The sequence below is a fragment of the Glycine soja genome, chromosome 16 (assembly GCF_004193775.1).
Source record: "Glycine soja cultivar W05 chromosome 16, ASM419377v2, whole genome shotgun sequence".
NCBI classification, from domain to species: domain Eukaryota; kingdom Viridiplantae; phylum Streptophyta; class Magnoliopsida; order Fabales; family Fabaceae; genus Glycine; species Glycine soja.
The window spans coordinates 1,123,778-1,149,288 of record NC_041017.1 but is presented as its reverse complement, the minus strand read 5'-3'; the positions used below and the strand labels follow the sequence as shown (position 1 = coordinate 1,149,288).

General features: G+C 30.7%; 2 protein-coding genes across 2 annotated transcripts; one reads left to right on the top strand and one right to left on the bottom strand.

The window, feature by feature from the left end:
* Nucleotides 1-978: 978 nt before the first annotated feature.
* On the bottom strand, nt 979-8,545 carry LOC114390837 (AT-rich interactive domain-containing protein 4-like). The gene is made up of 15 exons (XM_028351733.1): nt 8,003-8,545; nt 7,721-7,909; nt 6,993-7,046; nt 6,754-6,842; nt 6,061-6,337; nt 5,698-5,754; nt 5,304-5,335; nt 5,007-5,142; nt 4,506-4,679; nt 3,187-3,828; nt 2,405-2,542; nt 2,220-2,318; nt 1,912-2,012; nt 1,580-1,670; nt 979-1,487 (listed from the first exon to the last, which is right to left on the bottom strand). The coding sequence occupies exons 1-15, from the start codon at nt 8,147-8,149 to the stop codon at nt 1,365-1,367; spliced, it is 2,349 nt and encodes a 782-aa protein (XP_028207534.1). The 5' UTR covers nt 8,150-8,545; the 3' UTR covers nt 979-1,364.
* A 2,736-nt stretch (nt 8,546-11,281) lies between these two features.
* Nucleotides 11,282-12,375, top strand: LOC114389793 (FCS-Like Zinc finger 17-like). The gene is made up of 2 exons (XM_028350523.1): nt 11,282-11,683; nt 11,982-12,375. The coding sequence occupies exons 1-2, from the start codon at nt 11,400-11,402 to the stop codon at nt 12,166-12,168; spliced, it is 471 nt and encodes a 156-aa protein (XP_028206324.1). The 5' UTR covers nt 11,282-11,399; the 3' UTR covers nt 12,169-12,375.
* The last annotated feature ends 13,136 nt before the right edge of the window (nt 12,376-25,511 follow it).

Genomic DNA, 25,511 nt, shown 5'->3' with positions numbered 1-25,511 from the left:
TTCTTTAACCAATATCCTTTTGTTAATCATTAGCCTTACGACATTAGTCAAGAAATTAAAAGAAAAAATATTTATTCTAAAAATCACAAGAGTGTGTAAAACAATTATAAATAACGCAATTTTGTATCTTCCAATCAAAATATTTGTTTTTTTAACTCTTTAACTAATGTGCTAAAGACATTGGTTACCATTTCTCAATTTATAAATTCAAAAAATTCCTTGGCTTATGAAGTGAGCAATTTATAATTCAAGAAATTCTTTCACTTATTAAGTTATTAATTGAGTGATGTATAATCTAGCCTCCAAAGAATTCTTTAACTTATTGATTTAGCAATTTATAATCGACTGCATCAATCCATTAGTAATATTATATTGATTGTTTTTGTACAATTTTTAGTCGATACTTTATTTTCATTATTTCAAAATAAATACTGATTTTGCAATAATAACAACCAAATAAAACCAAATGCAAGGATGTTATATTAAAAGAATTTAATATTAAAAGGGATTTCATGAACATTTTAAATAAAAATACGATTTTGTTATTGAAGGTTCATAATAAATAATCAAATTTTGTTACGAATTTTTAATAAAAAAATTCATTGTTAAGTTTATGATATATTATAACTTTTGTTTTGATTATTTATCATTAATTAAGTGATAACATAACATCATCATAACTATTAATAATGTTGACAAAATCAATTTGAAAGATGACATATCATCAACTGAAAAACAACATAAAAATTTATTGCAGACATAACAAAATTCCATCATTTATCATATATCTTAATATATTTAAGCTCCCTCTTTATTATTAATTAAAATTTATTAAAAACCACAATTTTGTGAGTTCCATTTTTTACTTATGATTTTATAATTTTCAACAAATTTTAAACAATAATAAAGAGTATCAAAAGGAATGTGTTAAATAGGACCCATAACACTCCTCATGTATCATGTATGCAAACATCCGTCTGTAGTAGAAAGACTTAAAAATGAGATGTTAAATTAAATCATATAAACAAGCTTAATGCACAAGTCTATACATTTTCCTTTCAAAATACAATAGGACACTCGTAATAAACTAAACTTCAACTCACTGCTCACAATGAAGAGTCTGATGGAGATCCGAAAGTGGTATGAGTTCCATTATCTGAATTAGGAATTTTTGCTCCCCTTAATCAAGAACAAAGGTGGAAGGGGTTCGCCTACTCCTGATGGCATTCGTGTTGATTAAACCTAATTTTCAAATTTTTTGTCCTATATTTCACTAATCTATCTAAAACATAAATTACAGATAAATCCAGCAAACCAGGTAACTAGTTTGTCCACTATTCCAGAACGGAATCGGGGGAACACTATCAAAGGGGTCGTGAAGACATTGACCCTTGAGAATACCCATTAGCAACATTTTGTTTCTTCTTGAAATTTGTAACACTACAATGAGGACATATATATTCTAGCCCATCTGTTTTTGCATAATCCTGCAGAAGTTGTGAATGAAAAAAGAAAACCTTAATATTATTAAAAGCAAAGAGATACATTCATACAATAACTGTAAGTGACAATGTAGTACCTTAAATGCACCAAGACCCTGCCTTCTGTCACAGCCAAAGTGGGCCCATTCACCACATATGCCACAATTCACCCAATCACCAGCTGCACTACTGTTTAACAGTAAAGATTGTGAAGAAAAAAATAAATTAGATTAGCTTCTTCTAAGGGTTGCAGATCATCATAAATTGAATGATAAATCACAAGACTAAAGTCATAACAGTTTCTCATAAAAAAAAGTTTCGACAGTTTTACAGGGTGAGGGTAAGTACACAATCTGCAGGCAACCATACCAAAACTAATGCAACTGCATAGCTTCACTGACTTAAAAAAGATATATTAAGAAGTACAAACCTGTGACACAACAAGCAACATTCTCCATCCACATCATCATGTGCTAATTCATATTCTAAAAGGTAGGTCTCATAATGTCGCTTGAGAGTATTCCCAACACCCTGTACAAGAAGGCACACAAACACAAATCAAAAAACATTGTCAATCTCAATTTTGAGGTGTCAGAAAATTTTCACATTAAGAGATTGGAAAGTCCATGACTTGTCAATCTCAATTTTAAAGTTTAAAGTGGAATTCCAGGGTCAATATAACAAATACATAAAAATTAACTACTCAAGGTTGAGATGTAGCCAAGGCATAGAACATACAGTCATTCTATTGGTTGTTGTGTAATTGCGCATCTTTGAAAAGATTTGTCCCTTCCAGTTGATGCCATTGCCAACATGAAATCCTCCCCTGGTAACCACCTAAAAAGACCAACAATTTGAGAGAGAAAAATATGCAAAAAAAAAAAACATAATCATTCTCAAAGAACACAGTTTCAGTAACTCACCTCTTTATATAGATTGTAGAGATCAAGGCGTTTTCCATTGAGTATGGCATCAGGGAACTCGGTAAGCCCTCCTTGAGGAATCAGTCTATTATGTCCCCGGAGAATCAGAAACTCCATGACATCTTTAAGAAATTCCTCCTATACAGAAAGTTATAACTTCTATGAATTTTTTTAAGAATATATTCTCATTGAATGCTTACACACTAATCCAGATTCCAGCATGATTTAGCAATGTTTAGGATACCAATTCTTTATGGAATATAGATTAAAAAATCGTTAATAGTAAAACCATCAGATAATGAAAGCAAAAAATATCTTCTTTTCTTTAAATATGGATTATCATTGAATGTTTGCATCCTAGATTGATTGGCCCTTGGCCCAGTATGATTTAGCAATATTTGGGTCTAAGAAAAACATTATTAAATGAAATACTGATCCAAAAAATCATTAATCAGAAAATAGCAAGAAAGTGAAAGAAAAAACAGATCATCCTTCTACAGTAGGTAATTAAAATTCTCACATCAATGTTAAGACTATGGTAGACAACTCTTTTTGCTAAATGACAGCAATCATTTTCATCAACTTATCTAACATTTAGAGGTTTCTATTTGAAGACAATGCTACACTTAAGATTAAAACTTGAAAGCACAATCTTCAAGTTATATCTGTCAAAAATTAATCTCTAGAGTTAGGACTTTTTTATTTAAAATATTATTTTTGTCATGTAGACATAGGTTACTACTCACCAAATTATCCTAAAACAACGGGCAAAGGAAACTCACCTCAGAGCATGTCTGTACTGGGCCTCTACCACAACCATGTTTCTTAAGAGGCAATGGGTTCAATGAAATAACCTGCTTAGACTGAGCTGCACTTGAAAATGATTTTCTGTGTGTTCCAGATGTTGATCCAATACTAGTACGCTTCGTAGGGGCAACAAGTGGCAAAATAGCCTCTACCTGAGTGCCATCAAAACCATCTGTCTCAGAAGGCCCACAAAAAGGTGTCATTCTATGGCGACGAATGTGAGGAATTGGCCTCATTGCAGATACTTTTAATCTCTGCCTAGCAGGAGTTAACGGCATGCTAATCCCATTGACAATTTTTCTGTCCTTTTCCTCTTCATTTAATTTACAAACACCACCCTGCCCTGCAAAGACACCTTCATGAAGACCAGGGCTAGCCTCTTGTCTTGGTTCACACCTTTTCCTAGTAGGAGGGGGTGGTTTCAACCAACCAGGGGGACTGCTAAAAATTATATTATTTTTGTTTGTACAGCTATCTTTCTCACAGTTTTGATAGAAGAACAGTAAGCGTTCAGCATCATCTTTCTCAAAAGAAGCTATAGGCAACCCCTGAATACTAGCAATGCCAAGTGCAACTAAACTTCGATAAGAAACCTCAGGTGCTAGCTGTCTCAAAATCTGAATAGAGTAACAAACCATACAAACATAATTATGAGTTTGAATAACAAATATGCCCATATAGAACTTCAAATCTTGTAGGATGCAAAACTTTGGGTACTATACTTAACATCCAAGTATTTATGAACAGTAATCCTTGTTTATCTGCTTCCATTCATTATTAGCAATGTAAATGTAGATTATTCAATTTGAAACATATTAAGAAGGTAGGTCAAAACAGTGTGATTAGCAGGGACAATGTATCATTGCTGCTTGAAACAATCATAATGATAAATCCCAGTGTGCAAATCATTTGTTATCTTAGAACCACTCTCATAACATTAACAATAAGGCTAACCAACAGCGTATTTAAATAATACAGTACTCCCATTTGGAAGAGGGAAGATGATGAAAGCAAAAGCGACGATGAAGAGTAGTTAACAACAAAGGTAGATGCCTGGTGGGAAATCTAAAATCATTCCTAGTACAAAATTTGACATCAAAAGAAGGATAAATTCTCAACATCTAGGTTAGATCATCCCACAAGAACAACAACAACAAGCAATAAAACAGTGATGAATCCCCTAGTATCAAACTAGCAAGGAAAGACGTTGAGGAATAATAATTTTAAGCAATAAAACAACACTAACACAGATAATATTACAATAAAGAAGGGGAAAAGGGAGAGTTATTAAAACCTGCAAAGCCCATTGAGGTAGCTTCATGCAAATTTCAAATACAGATGCTCCACAGGCAATAGAAGCAGATCTGCGAGGTTCACAGATGTTCTCTTTGTTTCCCTCATTGTTGAGTTGTGCGTGAACTAGTTGACTCTTCTCAATTATCTCATTTTTTATATGATTCTCCAAGAGCTAAAAATGCAAAACAGATAGACCAAAGAATAAGAATCCAAAAATTTCAACAGGTAAAAGTTACTTGCACAATGATTGTTTTTAGACAATTCAATGAAACAGAAAACAAAAAAAAACTGTTTCATTACAAAAAAAAACACTAAATTAAATTCTGAAGACTTAATAGTAAAATATAATAACAAGTAGCAAATTAACATAAATTTGTTGTCAAGAGAAATGTAAGATTGAAATCAAAATATTAAATATCATGTGCAAATAGCATTTATTGATTGTTACATTAATAATACTTAAACAATATTACTAGTAACATAGACACTTGGAGGATACCTGATCATTAAAACAAGTTTGTGCACTGCCGGATACCAGAAGTGAGATATGTGCAGAACTACAGGTTGATATATCACATCGCATGGTCACAACTCCGCGAGAAAAAGCGGCTGCCTGAAGAGGTGGTGGTGGGGCACTGTATCATAGCATAAAGATATATATTACATGATGGCAAATCATAATCATCTGTCCAATAAAGTCCTAGTGAAAAATAAATGAGTTTGAATAAGAGAAAGAGATACTTTTTAAATCATCAAATGTACAAGTATGAGGCATATGCAAGTTACATCAACATACCTAAACTTGCCATGGAGCTTGCAACCACGTATCTGAAAAGATAAATAAGAAAATTGAGAAAACCTCCCAAGAGACCATCTCAAGGAGATGAAAAAGTTGTAGCTAAAAGCTATAAAACAAGAGAATGGTAAGAGGACTAAAATCACAACAGGAAATTGTAGTTTATTATATTATATTAATATTTATTTATTATATTTATATTGCTTCCATGGAAAGACTATACCAGATTGAATAATGATGGGGGGAAAAAACTGTTGAGTAATTATTAAGTTATTAACAGTAACATTTTTAGTTTTTACATTAAAAAAAGGTTATGCATCTTAAGATTTTGCTGATACAGAGTTGTTTTGCTATCCAAGTAAGATAATTTAATTAAGCTATACAGTCAACGTACTTCAATAGTTAAGAGAGCTCTGAGTCCATCCTCCAAAGATCTCAGCAATGACTCATCCTGAAAAGAAACAAAGCCACGTGTAATTGGCAAATAATGTCCATCGTGGTGGAAGTGTTTATTGGAAAGTGCATTGTTATTTATTTATTTATCCTTTCCTTAGTCCCACATTGGTAAAACATAATCTTGCTTTGTCCCACAACAGAGAAACTTATTTTCAACATATATATGTTGGTGAGGCTGTGTGGGCATGTCACTATGTGACATAATGACAGTTACACAGACATTTTTCCTTGCATAAACATCAAAGTTTAAAGGTGGTTTTACGGCATGTTAAACAGGAAGTAGAATTCCAAAGAAGCTTACAACAGTCGAAGGTGCACCACAGATGAGAAATCTCAAGTTCACTTCATCCTCATGTATCTTTATGGCAGGCAAACTTCCTGAGGAACTTTCGTCATCATCCTCTTCATCGATCTCTGGAGGGTCGACATTGATTTTGAGACAGTCGCCAAGAAGGTGTGGCCCCATCTCACTACTAGCATCATCGCTATCAGAAGGAAGTACTTGATTGTTTTGGACACAGTAAAGTTCAAAAGAGGCACGTGCAAGGTGGAAAGCATCCCATGTATGTGTAGATGAACTGCAAAACATTTGTAAACAACACTAGATGTTAAGTACTACCTTGAAATTCTTAACTTTCCTAAGAAAACAAAAGGCCTAAGAAAATTGCATGGACACAGAGAATGAGAAACAAGTCATGCTGGACTTTGTAAACTCTGGCCATTCGTAATTCAAAACAAAATATTAGTAAAATTTTCATAGATTAACTATCACAACATATAAACTAGACAAGTTCCAGATTTCACAGTCACCAAAAAACATTATTCCTGTCACAGACGACCCACTACTGGATGCATCATTAAATATGTGTATGCACATGCAATAGTTCATCCATATGACTTGTATCAGTAGGGCAATTAGATTTAGGATAAAAAGCCATTTCATAGCGAAAGCACCATGTGCTTGCTAGTTGCAATCAAATTAACAATACCATACCTTTGTACTACTGAAAGAAATGCTTGACGAAAATGGCAGGCAGCATAACAAGAGAAGGTATTCTTCCAAAATATAACATATGGGATTCCCTGCAAAGTCAAACAGCTTAAATAAGCCAAATTTCCCATAAAATTAATGCAAGGGATTCTTGTGTCTTTTATCATCCTCCAAAAATGGTATTTTGTTGAGCTTGAGCATCAATACCTAAAAGTTTTTACAAGCATCTAAGACAAAAGTACCTTAAGATGAAGAGCCTCTGCAAAACTTTCTCCATTTGGTATTTCTAAATAAACCTGCAGAAATTATTGAAATTACATCAGACAAAATACCATACCCACAACGACGATTGAGGGGGGAAAATGCAAATCAGATAAGCCATATTAGTTTAGATAAGAAAAAAAACAGATACTTAAGCTAAAAAATCAAAAGTTAGGAATTTCACAACACAAGATTAGACATCAAAATTTTGAAAAACATATGTAAATTCCATGAGGAATGTGATAGGCACCCAAGCACTTGGGGAACCCTCCCTTAAAAGCTAGCAATTAAGGGGGAAGAACCAAGCCAATTATGTACTCCGCCGAGCATCCCATACTACGTGATGTGGGACTTAGGCATCCCATACTACCCAAGTCCCCATCAAAATGTCTCCAAATAACGCCAAGTCTCCATACCCTACCATTTCTAAGTATCACATTAACTGGTTCAATACCCGTGACCCCAAATGTCTATGCAATACAACTAATCTAGGGAATATAGACGCTGGTTTCAAATTCTAACATTCTACACAGTATGCAGCTCTAGCTGTACTTCCTATACTTCTCCTTCTCTCTCAGCAATTAACAACACAGCAACTAGCAATTTTCCATGCTCTCGATTCCTTCACCAGCCATTATATGTGTAACATTGAGCGCCATCAACAAAACACATATAGCTAAAAGAGTAGCTCAAAATTCAGAACACATACAGCCGTTGGCAATGTGGAACCAAAGAGCTCTGTTATATCTTCACAAGTGGATAATTCCACACCCTGCCAAACCAGCGAACCTACTTCCCCATTCTCTAGCTGGTCTCCTCGCAAGTAAACAAAATTCGGTTGAAACGACTCCAGAACTTTCCGAAACTGTTCCTTCTCCGGACTGCAAAGAGTTTGAACCTGCATTAAAAGAAAGCATCCACATCATGACATTCCAGTGGCTCCACGAAACCTACATTACAACAATGTGAATCCTGCGTTAATCGTGTATACCTCAAGACGCCCCGCGGAAACTAACTCAGGGAAAGGATATGTGCGCTGAGCATGTGAGAGTTTGTGCTCAGCGGAACTTGTTCTGCAGGTCACAGCGAGAAGAGTGCAAGTGTGTTTCGGAGTTCCTTGAGAATGAAACGGAAACATCGTTCGAGCAAAACGCAGCACCGAGCAGACACACACGCGAACACTGAGAGAGAAAAAAAACGACGGTGAAATTCCGAGCGCGGAAGATTGGACTCCGACGCGGCTCAGTTCCGAAGTTTCCTCCACCGAAGAAAAACGCCGTTTCGCGAAACTACGAAGGAATTGCGACGGTGCGTTGCATCGCTTGGACGCAGAGAGTTGCCGATCGAGGATAAAAGGGAGCGGCAATGGCGGTGCGGGAGAAGGGAACTGGAACTGTGAAAACCCTAACGCGATGGATGGATTGGGATTGGAAGATGAAGATTGAACAAGAAAGAAGATTGAGGGAAGCGATGATGCGGATTCGGGATTCACATCTTCCCCTGTTGTTCTTTCTAAAGACTAAACGACGTCGTTTTGCTTCTTAATTTAAATTTTAGTTAGTATGTTTTTTACAAAACTATTACACTGGATTGTTCATGGAAGCTGGGGTTAGTTTGTTTGTGTTGTTTGGAAAATAACGTTAGAAAAATAATTACCTTTTTATGATTGTTTGAGTAATCATGTTATGTTACGTATGGAGTTAGAAGTTTGATTCCTATTAACGTGTATAGTTTTGAGCTAAGAAATACCTTAAATACTAAAAAAATCAGTTTGAACTTCTTTTTTTTGGTAAAAAACAAAAGTTCAAAATTATATGCTTAAGAATCATAATTATCTCTTAAAAATAGTTATTATTTGTTAATCATACAAAAATTTATTTAATTAGTAAAAACAGAGATGGATCCACCAGTTTTAAGGTAATTCTCTCTACAAGAATATTTTTTTCTACATGAATTATTAATAACTTTTATTTTTGTTCCCATAAAATAGTTTTTTAATGACTATAAAAAATTATAAGAAAGAATAAATTTTATTCATTTTATCATTTTATCTTTGTAATATTTTATAATATTAACAATAAAAAAGTCATACAATACTTTTAAATATGTAAATAATGATTATAATTTGTAAAAACATAGGTACTATTTTTATTTTTTTCCATAACATTATGAATTTTGTAGAAACTTATAATACTTTTCTTCTACGAAAATATTAAAATATTTTCTTAACCCTATTAAATAAAATTTTAGGATCCGTCACTAAACAATAACTTAATTATTATTTATATTTATATTAATGAAAATATTAAAAAGGTAAATTAATGAATAGTTAAGTATATAACCTGAAACATTAGTGTCAAAAATCCACTTTCAATTTATACATGCACGATACATACATGGGATAAGATCAGTTGATATAACGTCTCAATTTTTTTACTTAGATCATTTGATACCTTTTTGTAAAATATAAAGTTAGTAAATATAACTATTGAATTGTTTGATTTTTTTTATTAGAGAAGGGTTATTTGTACAACAATTTATACAAAATTTTGTGTAATAACATTTTTATTGTGTATGTTATATAGCAATGAAATTTACTTGTATTTTACATAATACATTATCAGTCAAACTATAGTGGTGAGATAAAGTAACAATTAGTTTTTAATTTACTTTTATTTTACATAACACATTATCATTAAGAGCATGCTCTGATGCTTTGAACTAATTTCAGGATTAAAAGTGAATTTCTTCAAAAGCTCACTTGGTGTCATTGGTGTGGATAATGCTCCTCTTGTAAGATATGGGGGAATGTTAAATTGTAGACTTATGTCCCTTCCAGTGGGTGTTAATCCAAGGAAAGAATAAACTCGGAAGCCAATCATCAAGAAATTTGAGAAGAAGCTCTCTTTGTGGAAGAATTAAGTCTTATCCTTTGCCACTAGAATTTGTCTCATCAAGTTACTACTATCCTCCCTTCCTCTTCACTATCTATCTTTCTTTAAAGTTGTACCTCAATTCACAACAACAACATGCTTGTATTGGAGATGTGGATAGATTAGTGGCAGATCCAAGATTCTAAGTCAATGGTTATAAATTATAAAAAATAAAATTAGCAAGTTTAATTATATAAATATAGATAAAATAAAATACAAAAATATAAAATTTTATTTATAAATTTAAAAAAATGAGAAAATGTAAGTGCACTCCTCAAATGAACCTAGGTCCGCCAGTGGGGTCGATGAATGTGGAATCTAAATTGGAGACGGAATTGTTAGCTTTAACTGAAGAAAAAACAATGCACAAGGTTAGTGAAGTCGTGAAGATGTGTGGTTTTGGGCACATGAAACAACGGGTAACTACTCTGTACATTCAGCTTATACTGCCTTACAACAATGGAGATATGAGAATTTTGTTGACAATTTATTTTCACACATTTAATTTCTTTGTTCCTTCCTTTCACTTTCTTTCTAATTCAAATTTTTAATTTTTTGTCTTTCCTCCTCACTTTCTTTCCCACGTTCCAAAGATGAAAATACTAATCAATTTAATCATTTCAAGAGATTAAATTGATGTGAAAAAGACTATTGGTCAAATCTTATAATCAATTTTAAGAAATAAAAGTAATATTTTTCATATTTTAATGCTCATATATGACATTTTAAAAAAAAATCAATAACTGAAAACAATGCTTCACTCTCTTATTTCGACCACAAAATTTAATAGTACAAGCTTTGAATATTCCATCTACATGCCACACATCTATTCATATATATTCATCCATACAAGGTATAAGTGGCTATTGCCTTTGTTACTTTTCCATTGGAATGTAGTGGTTCAAGAATAAGAAATCTCTGCAACTTTGCTTCATGCGATTCCAGAGAACCCATTGCCATGTGTGGAATCTTAGCTTAATTATATACTTTATGAATGTCTCCTTAGGTACCACAATTTTCATGTGTGTATTTTGGAAACTATTATTAAAATAAATCTCTGTCCGCGTCACTCCACCGTGTTTGAGTGGGCCAAATAAAGCAATAATAATACAAACAGCGCAAATAGACACAGTCATAATTTCACCACCTACTCTATTATTTTTATTTTGCTCCCTCTTGGTTTTTTGACCCATGATGCAAATGCTTTAGTAAAAGGCTGCAACGGTCCCAGATAAAAAATATAAAAAAAAAATTGTAATCTAACACGTGTTGTTAGGTGCATAACAATTACAAAGAGTAAAACATACGAGTGATGATGTGAATGTGATGCCCTTTTTTGTGGGGCATGGTTCCTTTAAATATCCACCATTTCTTCCCTTCACAGAATTCATCCAATTCCTAATTTCTTTCCACTCTATTCAATTTCTCTGTGTTTCTGTTTCCTCATTCATCACCATGCTTCCAAAGTTCATCATAAGCCCCTTCAAGGTGGAATCCCAAGAAGGGAAGCATGTGAACAAGAGAAGAAAACATGTGAGATCATTTGAGAGTACCAACATGGACGTTGGTTTGAGACTTCTCCCTCAAATTACAAGCTCAAAGAACACGTCAAATGTCCTCTTGAAATCTGCAATGAGAAAGACAAACCAACAATCCATCCCTCAAGACTTTTGCTTCCTTAAAACTTGCAATCTATGCAATAAGCAGCTCAGTCCAGACAAAGATATTTACATGTACAGGTATATAAGTGTATAACCAAACTCCTAATTAAGTCTACTCTCTACCTACACATCATTTCTTAATGAAACATTAATATCATTAATTATCTTATGCTAAAATTTAACATATTTTGGATCAATCATGGTCTAATTAAGAAAATGGGCATCTGGGGTCATTTCTGATTTTCTTGATTAACTTTATTTTAACATTAAAATTAGCATCTTGGGTTGTAAGTTTTGGTTTTAATTTACCCATAACAGTTTGAATCTTGATGTGAATTGATTTCTGATAGAACTTGGATATGATGCTTTTGTGCAGGGGAGATCAAGGCTTCTGCAGTGTAGAGTGCCGGAACAGACAAATAGTTTTGGATGACATGAGAGAATTAGAGAACTCTACCAAGAAAATCGTAGCAGCTTATAGGCAATGTTCTAGTGAAGCACATAGAGAGACACGCCTTATACTTGAGGACCTACGAATGCAGAGACTTAAATCTAGAGTATAAACCAAATCCCTTGTATAAATATAACCACTACTGGAAATAATTTTTGTGAATCCTTCATTTTGTTCAGAATTGCTTCATTAATTAAGTATGGAGCCTAATTAAGATGGGAGATACGTATAGGTATACTGTGTATGAAACATGTTATACCGTCCGTTTTATTTTTTGAGAATTTTTAAAGAAAGCTGTGACATGTTTATTATTTTTTAACTTATAATAAGCTTTTAGCTTTTCAGTTTCTAATCTAAGTTTTTGGCTTGTTTTTAACTAGTTTTATTACATACATGTTAAAAAAGTGTTCTTATAATTTAAATTGTATCTCTGAAAGCAAGGTTACTCTTAAAAGTTATAAACGTTTATGAGTACCACGTAGCTTTGTTTATATATGCCGGAGACAGAACTGTAATTCTGTAGCACACGTTACATATGCAAAACAATAGATAAGGATAAGGTGATAAGGAAGTTTTTGAATATGGCCTTTTTGCCCTTCAAATCCAATAATAAGTATCTTATCACATGTACCCTTATTGCCTTATAAAGAAATCCATCGAAGAATAAGTGGACCCAGCTTTAAACATTGATATGGACGGGCATCAAGATATTTTTCCATCAATAGATTGTTTTGAAATTAAATTTTTAGTTAATTAAGCTTTTAGTCCTTGAAATTTGTATTCTCTTAATTTTTTTTTTATAATTTTTACTTTTTTAATTAACTTTTTAACATCACTTTTAGTTGTTCATTTTTTTCTCATTTTTAATATTTCGTTTATTTTTATTATTCAAAATTAATCTTAAATATAAAATAAATAAGAAAATAAAAATAAATAAAATAAGAACTAATTTTGAGTAATAAAAATAAATAAAAGACTGAAAATGAAGAAATTTTTTTAGAAAGAAAAAAATTAATGATAGATTAAAAATTGTCAAATATTATTTGAAAGACTAAAAATTAAAATTTGAAAATTTTGAAGTACTAAAAAATTAATTAATCCTTAGATTTTTTATTCAAAATAAACTAAACCTATTTATATATTTTATTTTGAAATAAAAATATTAGATCACTTAGGCTATGTTAATTCAAAGGAGAGTAGGGGATGTGATGGAGGAGAAAAGAAGAAAGGAATTTTAATTAGATTTTTTGTTTTGTTAAGAGAAAGGGAGGAGATGGTAATGAGATCTAGGAATTTTTTCTTTAATTGTTTATTTAATAAATTAACTTAGTCTATTAAAAAAAATTAAGAGTAAGGGTGATGGAGGAAGGAATTTTAATGGAGAGGAGATGGTGACACAAAATTCAACTAGAGTAACAAGTCGTGTAAATAGTAAATATTTTTGTTTTATGTATTACTAAATCTAGCTTGCCAGAGGAAATTTACTTAAAAATTGAGGATGATATTAGACTATTAATATAATAGAACAATTAGTTACAAATTATTATAATTTAAATTTAAATTATCAATAAATTTAAATTCAAGTTATAAATAATTTAATTTAGTAAATAATCTAAAATTTATTATTCTTTTGTACTCTACATATATATCAGTACATTAACAATTAATTAAATATAAATAATATGTTATTATTGCATCTTTCAATAGATCAAACACCTACACCATTTATAATACCTTTCACGCACTAAAAGTGTTAGGTCTACCATATTTCTCAACTAAGTATAAACTTGCTATGGGAGTACTTATTACAAATTATAATCACTCGTGTAAATAAGAAGTAGAAATTGAACTTAAATGAATAATTCTAACATTTTTAAGAAATATTTCTATTTTTCTTGGCAAATTGACTAAAAAAATTCTTTATTTCTATTAGAATAATATTTCTCTTATAACTATTATGACAAAGTTTTCGTATTTATTAAATAATGATAAAATTAAAATTTTTTCTTTTATAATTTTAAAATACTAAATATATTTATTTATTATTATTTTATGAAATATTGACAAAATCAGTAAATGATATTTCAATATTTATTATTATTATTATTATTATTATTATTATTATTATTATTATTTTACGATAGGAGATTATTTCATTGGTAATAAAAATTAAATTAAACATTAAAATACAAGCATTTTTAAATTTATTAATCTTGAAATTTCTGAGTAATTATTTATTGATATAGAGTATCAATTTCATGGTAATTTGAAAATATTTCATTGTATTTAATGCTAATTAAAAAATTTAAATATTGATTAAATAAATTTAAGAAATAATATCCCTCCAACAAATAACTAATTGGTGATGAAAATTTAATTATTCAATTTGACATAAAAAATTCAATACAAATACATGTCATATAATGACACTAAAGAAAATATACTGATGATTAGATAGATTAGAAGACACTAAAGAAAAATATATATTGATATTTGAGACAATCTCATTATGATAAATTAAGGATTTGAGTATACGATTTGATGATTAGATATATTAAAAGATACTAAAGTTCTTTGATATCTTTTGAAAACTCATTCCATTGCCGATTAAGTGAGATGAACACTAAATTAATTTTATAATATAAGATTGTTAAATGTTAATCATATATAGATTGATTATATCGTAATATATATATATGTAATAAACTCATCAATTACATTAAAAAAAAGATAATGATAATGGATTGAAATTCATAATCTAAATTTAAAAAAAAAAAACATAATCATATCTAAAGATATGATTGATGCATAGACAAGGAGAAAAATTAGAAAATAAAAAGACAATCCACACACAAGTGTCATTGTACTAAAATATTGAAACATTATGATAATATTCTATCTTCTTGGTTTATTCATTTTCTTTTTTTTAGAATAAAAATCTTATAAAGGTTAAGAGAGTATAAGTTAATTGATTAGATAAGGTGTATAAGTTATTATAAATCTTGAGACCTTATTTGATTTTTAAGGATAAAAAAATTTATTGTAAAGCAATGAATGTGATTGCAACAAGAACAGCAAACAAGAAGAGGGGAGAGATTGAGATGAAAGAAGTTGAGCAGAGAAACAGGCGTCACGTGACCTTCTCCAAACGCAAACTAGGGTTATTCAACAAACTCACCGAGCTCTCTGTTCTCTGCCAAGTAGAGGCAGCTGTGATCATCACCTCGCAAAACGGGAAGTTCTATTCCTGCGGCTACCCCGACCCTGACGCTGTCGTTCGCCGCTACCTCACTGGAGGGCCTCCGCTGCGGCGCAACCCTGCAGACAATAGGGGGCAACATGACTTGCTTGAGAAGCAAAGGCTGGAATATGAGGCTATTCAGAATCAGTTGAAAGAAGAGAAGAAGCGTCTGGAAGAAATACAAGGGACGCGAAATAACAATGGTTTCTTCTTTGCTGCCCCTTGGTGGAACCTTCCCGCTGAGGACATAGGTTTCGAGGATCTTCAACAGTTCAAGACTTCTTTGGAATGCTTGAAGTTTAACCTAATTGGGGCATTGCAAGAGAAGCAGATGAATTCGGTTCCATCAATGCAACCTTCTACGGTTCCCCCACCAATGCCATATACTGTGGTTCCACCAATGTCATCTACTATGGTTCCACCAATTTCACAGTTTTTTAGTGCGCAGCGTTTCAGTAGAAATCAAGTTCAAGGTGATGATTATCGGAGGAGTGGTGCTATAGCTAGTACTAGTTCGTCGACGTTTGCTTCAAGTGGTTTTGGAAGCCAGGAAAATTATAGGTATACTAATTAAATATTAGATAGATATAAAACAAGTGATATAAATTCATGAGTGTTAATGGGATGTTAGCTAGTTTCAATTATTATAGCTAGGTATTTGTTTTTCTTGTTTTATGTTGGCATTATACGGTTTAAAAGTTGAATGTTTTCTTTCTGTTGGTAAAGATTTAGAAAGAAAAGCATACAATCTTCTTGTGTCCATTTATGACCGTAAAGATTTAGAAAGAATTATATTAATTCTTGCACTCGAATCTGCTTGGAGTATGCGAATTTGGATTAGTTAGTTTGTCTCTTAATTTGCTTCTTGCACTAATTTAACTTTTCATATATGCTGGCCATAAAGGGCATTCAAATTAAGCCATGTTTACAGAGAAGCATTAAGCCAATTAACATGGCTTTTACGATCCCATGCCTCGTATATATACTGCGCTAACAAGTTGGTCCTTGTTTTGTTAATTAAAAGGAAAGACAGTCATAAAAACTTATAAATTATGTATGCCTTCGGTACTGCATCTTCTCAGAATATATAGATCCAACTTCATTATTCGGAATTTTTTTACTGCTGAGTTGCTTGCAATCCGTTAGTCATGAACACCACGTTAATATTTAGAAAAAAGTATGTTATACTTTTAGTCATTAAAAGTATGCACGTCAGAACTGACTTTCAAAGTGGTTTCTTGTAATAAACGAACTTATTGGGTTGAGCTGTCCTTACGCGCCGAACAGGCTGTTGCTCCAGCTCTTTAACCCACTTTCATATGTCTCGTGTTATATCTCTACAAAAAATTTACAATAAAAAACACTATAAATTTACTAACTTTAGCTTCTAATAAAAAACTCATAAGAAGTTAAATTCTTAATATTTTAACACAAAAGAAACAACAAAAAAAACAGTAAAAGAGAGAAAAATTAAAGTGATTTAAATACACAAACTTATGTATACATAACACTTATCATTATGTTAACTTATCATTATGTTAAAGAGTGCTAACAACACATTTCTTTTAAGTTTTAACACGCATTATTATTAATTGAAATTTATTGAAAACTAAAAAATTTCAATCAATAAAAAAATACATGTTCAAAAGAGTGCGTGAGAGATCTCAAGTGTACCAGCAATTCTCTACCTATGTTTTTTTCTTATGTTTCAAATTAATTATTTTTTTTTACATATATATATATATATATATATATATATATATATATATATATATAAACAAAAATAGGAATGTGGAGTAGGAGTACTCCTCGAGATTCAAATGTTTGATGGCACACTGCCACTCATGCATTAACGTATCTGATAGAAATGTATCTGATCGTTTTGTTTTACCAACCAACTATTGCCTTTGGAAACAGGACGATGAACTATTGCCTTTATATTGTGCTGTCACATTTATTAGCATTCAAACTAATGTAAATTCCAAAGCTGGCTTTTGGTTGCAATTCATGTATGTGGTATTACTTAAAATAAAACGGTCAAATATATACTGTATTTAAGACTCGTGAATCGTGATTATCAGTTCGGCTTTTGGATCCCCGATGCTTGCAATTCATTTATTTCTTTCTACATTCCCATGCATACATAGATCCTCTACTGGATATATATATCATACGTACACTATAATTTTAGCTTATGTAAATTTTATATGTGGGAGTACGCAGGGAACTTCAACGGCATCTATGACTTTGCCCTCTACTCCTGAAGATCATCATCTCTTAGTTGATGATTTCTACTTTTCAGCCCTTTATGATGCTGAAGAAATATTTCCAATCTCAGATGAGAAATATGCAGAAGAGCTACAACTACAAGAAGCCCTTTATTCCTCTATAATCTCAAGTACTACTAAAGTTAAAAACGAAGTTATCCAAGTGAATGTTGATGTTGACGGTGACACTCCTTTGAGAACCCTCAAGAAGAAACATAAGGAGATCGGTGAATCTTCCCAAGTCTACTGTGGCATTTGCATGGATGCCAAATCTGGTGAAGAAATTTTCAGGAACCGAAACTGTTCTCACTCTTTTTGTTCTGATTGTATTGGGAAATATGTGACTGCAAAGATTCAGGAGAATATATCAACGGTGAAATGCCCTGACACCAAATGCAAGGAAGTTGTAGAGCCTCAGTACTGTCGGTCAATTATCCCTAAGGAAGTGTTTGATCGATGGGAAAATGCCATTTTTGAGAATTCGGTGCTTAGATCACAAAAATTTTATTGCCCTTTTAAGGATTGTTCAGCCATGTATATACGTGATGCAGGGGAAGTTGTGACAGTTTCGGAGTGTCCATATTGTAACAGACTGTTTTGTGCACAGTGCAAGGTTCCGTGGCATTCAGAAATAGGTTGTAACGAGTTTCAGAATTTGAAGAAGTACGAGCGAGAGAGGGAAGATTTGATGGTGATGGAACTTGCTAAGAATAAGAGTTGGAAAAGATGTCCAAAATGCGACTTTTATGTGGAAAGAATCGATGGATGTGCACATATTTCTTGCATGGATGCCAAACCAATCTTGTGCATGTTTCAAACCAATCTTCTTTTTGCAGAGTAATAAATGATAGTAATTTCAATTTATTTTAAACATCTTAGCATTTTTTTGTGCTGGCTCACTGTTATCGAGTTTTGCTAATTTGTAATCCATCATGTTTGCAGATGTGGCAATGAATTTTGCTATGTCTGTGGATCCACTTGGAGTTGTCAACACTATAACTGTGAACCTCTTTAAGAAATATGCTGGACGTGTGTGAAGTTGCAAGAGAACTTGTGCAATGTTATATGTTGTTAGTGAACAACACATGTAAATGACTATTTTCTTTCTTTCTTTTGGTAAGTTGAGTGAGCATCTCTTGAACCTTGCACTATATATGGTTGTGGACATTTTAGTTTTTGAATGAATTTAGCTGCATAATTTACTGGTGAGCCTTCTGGATGTATGTCATTTTAATGCTCTTAGAGGATGTTCAAATTTGGATTAGGTTCAGGTATAAATAGTAAATTCTTTACTATGTACTTTTATTTGTTTTGTTAACGAGGACTGTTGTTTCACATTCTCAAGAATAATATTATAGTGGCTGAAAATGTTATTTCTTGGTATATATAAAAATGCATTTGGTTAATTTTTAACATTATTATAAATACTTTTATAATTTTAAAATAATAAATTAAAAATAAAAAAATGAAAGTTATTATGGAGTTAGAAAATAATGCCACATTTCCAAGGGAAGGGAATGTAACTTCCCATCACATGCATGCATTATCATGGGAATAAAAATTATGTAAATATAAGAATGAAACTTTTTTGGAATTAAAGGATATCCAGTAATATTTTTTATAATCTCCTAACAAACATGAAAATAAACATTTTTGCATATTTTTTTATACAAGTTGACTACGTAAAACAAATGCTCCCTTAAAAAGTTCAATTACCAGAGTGGTTCTTTTTCAAATTGTCTCGATTGATATATGTGATTTTACATGCTGCAAGCTGTATTTTTTGTGGTATGAAATTGATTATTAGATTGTTAATATTGTTATTACATCATTAGTTAACTCTGTTATTTGACAATAGAAAGTAAAAAAATATATTAAATCTTATAGGAAATAAAATAAATAAATAAAAAATTAAAGAAACAAATGACCATAAATTAAATGGACCAAAAATCATATAAATTTAAGTCAATAATAGTTTATTCATATAAATTAAAAGAAGTGCTAGGAAAACTTTATTTAAATAAAATTTGTTGATATTTATAAAATTGGTAAAAAAAAATAATTAAATATGATAAGACCTGTAAAAATTTGTCATTTTCAACTAATTATAGAGAGAAAAAGAACGTCATAAACTCTTGCTTTTGAAAAAAATTAGTGGCCGCATTAATCACATTTATTGTCAACTACAATTTAAAATCATGCATAGAGCCAAACCTGACGCCGAGATCTTCATGAACCAAAACTGTTTTCACTCTTTTTGTGATGATTGCATGGAACACATGTCGCTGCAAAGATTCAGGAGAATATATCAATGGTGAAATGCCGTCACCCGCAATGCAGGGTGGATATATAGCCTCATCACTGTCGTTCAAATATACCAAAGGATGAGTTTGATCGATGGGGAAATGCCCTTTGTGAGAATTCTGTGCTTGAATCACAAAAGTTTTATTAATTGCCCTTTTAAGGTTTGCTGGGCTATGTTGATACGTGATGCTGAGGAAGTTGTGGCTGTTTCGGAATGAGCACATTGTAAAAGACTTCTTTGTGCACAGTGCAAGGTTTCATATATGGCATGCAGAAATAGATTGTAATAAGTTTCAGAGCTTGAAGCAGAATGAGAGTGAAAGGGAAGATCTAATGCTTATGGAACTTGCTAAGAACAAATGTTGGACAAGATGTCCAAAATGCAATCTCTACGTGGAAAAAATTGATGGATGTTGACATATTACTTGCAGGTTTGTGATGTTACATGTTTCAAACAAATCTTCTTTTGTTATGAATCGTAACAATATTTGTTTGCAGAGTGATAATTTCAATTTATTGATGAGATTATTACTTTATTAGCATAATTTAAATGCAACAAACAAATTTATTTATTTTTGTGCTGGCTCACTGTTATCGTGTTCCACTGGCTAATTTGCGATCAACATCTTTGCATATGTGGCAATGAATTTTGCTATGCCTGTGCAGTGCTAGTAGTATACTGTATGTTGTTAGTGAACCACACCTTGTAGATGACAATACTTTTTATTTTATTTTTATCTTTTAATTTGATAAGTTGATGTAGCGTTTCATGAACTCTGCTATATATGGTTGTCGTCATTTGAGGTTTTGACTGAATCTGGCTGTATAATATACTCTTGGTCCTTTAAGGATAAAATTTGGTGTATGTCATTTTATATTTTATTCCTCAGAAGGATATGTTCAAATTTGGACTAGGTTCAGGTATAAACAGAGCTTAGTCTGATTATTTGAAAATAAGTGTATTTGAAATATTATTAAATGATTTCTCTGTGATTTGCATGAAATATGTATAAACATTTTTAAAAACGTGTATTAATAACTATTAACATAGAAGTCATTTATATTCCTTAATTCAATAATTCAATGTTTGAATCCTAATTTTGATATGAATTTGATCGTGTTAGAAGAGAATACTCACGTTATATGTTTCTACAACTTTTGTTAATATTATGGCCAATAAAAAATATTACTTTTTTCGTTTCAAAACTATAAATGTTTAAAGATTAATGCATGTCCATTTAGAAATATTAATTGATAAAATTTTAGACTAAAATACTTCTGATTAATGATGTTGAAATCATCATTACCCATGAATAGATGAATAATTGAGAGTCTAGAAACAGTATTAATTTTAAGTGATCATTCTCATTGATAAGTGGTTAGTTATTGGTGTCTATCTTGGATGATAAAATTTATTATGAATATTATTTATATAAAAATAAACATTAATTTACTATTTGCGTTGCACATTTTCAAACGCTGTTAACAAAACAAATATGAGGAGAAAATAAAGGAAAATCAAATAAAAAACGAATTATTTGATATTGATTTTAACTACTGGAATATTTCTCCTCAAACAAAAAACTATCTAAATCTTCTACAATTTTTTTATTTAAAATGGAAATTAAAAATAAAATTACATACAAATCTTAACAATAAATATAGATAGATATCATGCATACACACAAAATGTTTTGCTTATGAAAATAATTTATTTGGATATGGAGGGAACTTCATCAGCATCAAAATAATTATTCAAGCTCCACCATTGATGGTAGATATAACTTTTGAAAAAATTATTATAAAAATCAAGAAACATGTACATTATAATTTTTTATTTGATAAAATTGTAAAAAAAATCTTTGTACAATTATTATATGAACTATTTACACTAATTTGTAATAAAAGGCTATGTTTATTTATTAAGAAAATAGCTCATACAGTCAAAATGTAAAATAGTTTTATAGTATCAATCAATCACAGATTATAATGCATTATAAATTTATCAACTTTCACAATAATTATCTTTTTTTATGCGGTTGCAATAACTATCTTAAAACGCATATCATATTATACTTTTGTTATTAATCATTATTCTTAAGATAACGAAATACAGAATTATTGTTCAGAAATGCTAATTCAGTACTCTTTTCATCTCATTTTATTTATCCTTTAATCTTAATTATTACAATAGTAATTAGGTAAAAAATAAAAAGAATCCATTAATATATGAGAGCTTTAAATATCAATAAATAAGGATATTCTAAAAAAAAGTAAAAACTAATTAATACATTTTCAACATTCAAAAGTGACAAAAAAAGTTAAAATAAAGAATATTTCAAAAATAACAAATAAAATGGGACAAAAAAAATCTTGAACTTATTCATTAAAAATGGGGGCATTTCTTCCTGTATCCCCTAAACCCCTCTTTATATTTCGGATTACTTTTTTTTCATAATGTAAAAGAGACTCTGCTTGATTTTTATGGGGTGTAAGAAGCATCACCCCAAAATTGGTGACAAAGGTGTATGTTAGGCATATTGGGCTTTTTGTTGTTTTACTTTCTCCCACCAAAAAATTCTGCGACATTGGGTTGTCCAAGTTCAACTTGAATTACCCGGCTATCGCTACTATCATGAATAGGTGATGACTGATGAGTCAAAATCAGTGCATATTAGTTATATATGTACATCTTTTATATTTTTTAATATTTTTAAAATTATTATAAAAAATATAACACTACTCATAATTATATTCATTAAATATAATATACTATTTCTATTTCAAGTAAATTCAGATCAATAAAATATAAACATATTTTAGCAGGTGCACCTTTAAATAATAAGCTGTAAAATTAATTTTTTTAAAGAAAATATAAATATTTCATATCTTCAATGTTTTAAATTAATTACTATTTTTTAAAATAATCTAGATAATCAATCATGCTTTTTTATTTACTAATTCATACTTAAGAATGGTCGTTTATTATTCATAAAAGGTCATTTTTGTCAATCTTTTAAATGAATGTAAGGAAATCAAATTAAGACACACGTGTCCTTAATATTTCAACCACCTGAGTAAAGCAAACAAATACTAAGTACTGAATTATCCAAATACATAGTAATAATCTCAACCATACACACTAAGTAGTCTTAAAATAATAATTAATATTTTGGCCCATAACCCATCGACCCCACCCGTGTAACATTCCAGTTAAACAAAAATAGACTAAATAAATCTACATTTAAATAAACCAAAAATTTAACTTGTCTTAATTCGTTTGGTTTGCGGGCCAAACCCATATAAACGCACAGGTTAAGCACTTAAACACGTACATGCCCTATGCTCTTGTGGGGTATTAATTGTTTATCGATCCAGAGACAGACTTAAAAGTGATTGAATATGCAGGTATCGCACCTAACTAATATTTTACGGTGCTACATTTTGAATGATGCAAAAGGTTGGTTTAAATATAAATATTTGTCTGACTCTTATTGAAGAAACAACTCATCTTTTTTCACCGATAAACTTTGCTATGATGACTCTTAAAACGTGTGGTTGATTGGCAGAAGTTAGTAAAGATTACAAGGCAATAATTGAAGGTAGCAGCAAGAAACAAGATAAAGAGTACTAAGAGATTGAGAAACTTCTTTATTTAAAACAGGCTGTTCCCACTGTTTTTTTTATTCAATTATCTTAATTAGTCCGTACTTAATTAATGAATGCTAGTAGTAGTAAATAATTTTCTTTCTGTAAATAAATACTACTATTATTTTTGGATTCTTATATATTAAGTATACTATATTATTTTTATTACTAATTTATTTCAATTTCTTTATTTTAAAGTATTTATTAGCATATTGCAAACCCCACATGTTTTCTCAAATTTAAGCACCCGATATATTGTATATTTTTACCATCTTTCTCTTTCAGATCTCTATTTTGGTGATTTCTTTTTACCTCTTGAACATGGTCGTGGGGCCTCAAATCAAGTCTAAACCAAGACACTTAGAATTAGAAAACTTTCTCTTCCTCTCATGTAAGATATGGGTCACTTTTTCCTACATGGTAATATATTTTGGCCTTTATTTCTCATTGGATCAATCCATATACCGCAAAAGAGTGATATAAATCCAAATTCTCCTTTCACTATACAGGCAAAGAGGAGATGAACTTGGGTGTCTCTTTGTTAGATATGGTTCACTTTCCCGTGCACGATAACATATTTTGGCTTTTCCCCGCTGATTAACCTTTTTTTCACTACAAATAAAGTAATATAAAATCCAAATTATCCTTTCACTGTTTAGACAAAGAGAGTTGAATTTGGATTTTCTTCTGTCCAAGTGTTTCAAATTCAGGGGGGGATACAGAAGAAGAAAAAAGAAGCTTGTTTAATTTTTGGTCCCCCACCATAACTTTAGTTAAGATCATCAAGATTGGAGACGGAAAGAAAAACAACAGCTTGCACATTTTTTCGGAAACACGTACAACACCGCCTATTAATTAAGGTACACCATAGATGTAAAGCATAATTTGTGAAAAACAAAAAAACATAACATAAAAACGAGACTTACTACAAGCAAATAATAAAAAATATATATAACGCACATCATATTGATAGGTACTGTATGATAGAAACTACGAGTCTTTGATGTTTTTAATACACGCCCTAGAAGCTTCACTTCCTATAGATGCCCGTGATGAGTGATGACACTTGCTGAACAACAATGGTCGCCCAAGAAGGCCCCAATAGGTCACTAGGCCAATATGCATGCCAAGATCAAACTTTTTTCTGGGTTCCACCAAATTTGGAAAAGTTAATAGATGATTCAAAATTCTCATGGTTTTAATTAATCTTCATATAACACATTTTTTTCTTATCTCAAATACCTTTTCCCTTCTCAAAATATATAAGTCGTTTAAAATTATAATATACTTTTACTCATCTAATTCCATTGTATCATATGTTATGTTGCATGTGAAAAAGCAAATGATTTTTGGAATTAGTCAATCGTATAAATACATGAGTAAATATTAGTGACCTAGGAAAAAGAATTCAGGAGAATTAAAAAGAATAATGTATTAATGCATAAAATATTGATGGAGGATAATTTTGAGGGAAAAAAATTAATGTAGTATTGATTTTGTAAAACGATTTATTTTTTTAAGGGAAAAAAATACTGTTGGGCATGGAGACTCGTGCTTGTCGACGGGCACACCTCTAGAGATGTCGCTACATTGCTTCATTCTGTGAGAAAAGCTAATCCTTTTCCTGCATTTCAATTACTACTGTGCTTTAATTTGTCATTCATTTCAACAATAAGAAAACAAAAATTATTAGATGTGTTTGGTTTATATTTATATTTTTTAAAAATTATTTTTATTTTTAAAAGATTAAAATTTAAAAAATATATTTAGTTTAATTTTTTATTTTTTGTTTTTAAGATGAAAACATTAAAAATGTGTTTTTAAAGGAGATGCATTTTTAAATTTGCTTAAAATTATATTTTTTGTCATCGCATTTGTTTTCTGTTTTTAATTTGTTTAAAAAATATTTCACTAAAAATAAAAATAAAAATCTAACCAAACACATTTTTAATACTATTTTCTATTTTTAATTAAAATAAAAACAAAAAATAACTA

Coding starts and splice junctions, on each gene's coding strand:
- LOC114390837 (XM_028351733.1), bottom strand. CDS start 8,149: ATGTTTCCGTTTCATTCTCAAGGAACTCCGAAACACACTTGCACTCTT. Junction 6,843..6,992: donor CAGAGGCTCTTCATCTTAAG/GTACTTTTGTCT, acceptor TTGACTTTGCAG/GGAATCCCATATGTTATATT. Junction 5,143..5,303: donor AAGCTCCATGGCAAGTTTAG/GTATGTTGATGT, acceptor GCTATGATACAG/TGCCCCACCACCACCTCTTC.
- LOC114389793 (XM_028350523.1), top strand. CDS start 11,400: ATGCTTCCAAAGTTCATCATAAGCCCCTTCAAGGTGGAATCCCAAGAA. Junction 11,684..11,981: donor AAAGATATTTACATGTACAG/GTATATAAGTGT, acceptor GCTTTTGTGCAG/GGGAGATCAAGGCTTCTGCA.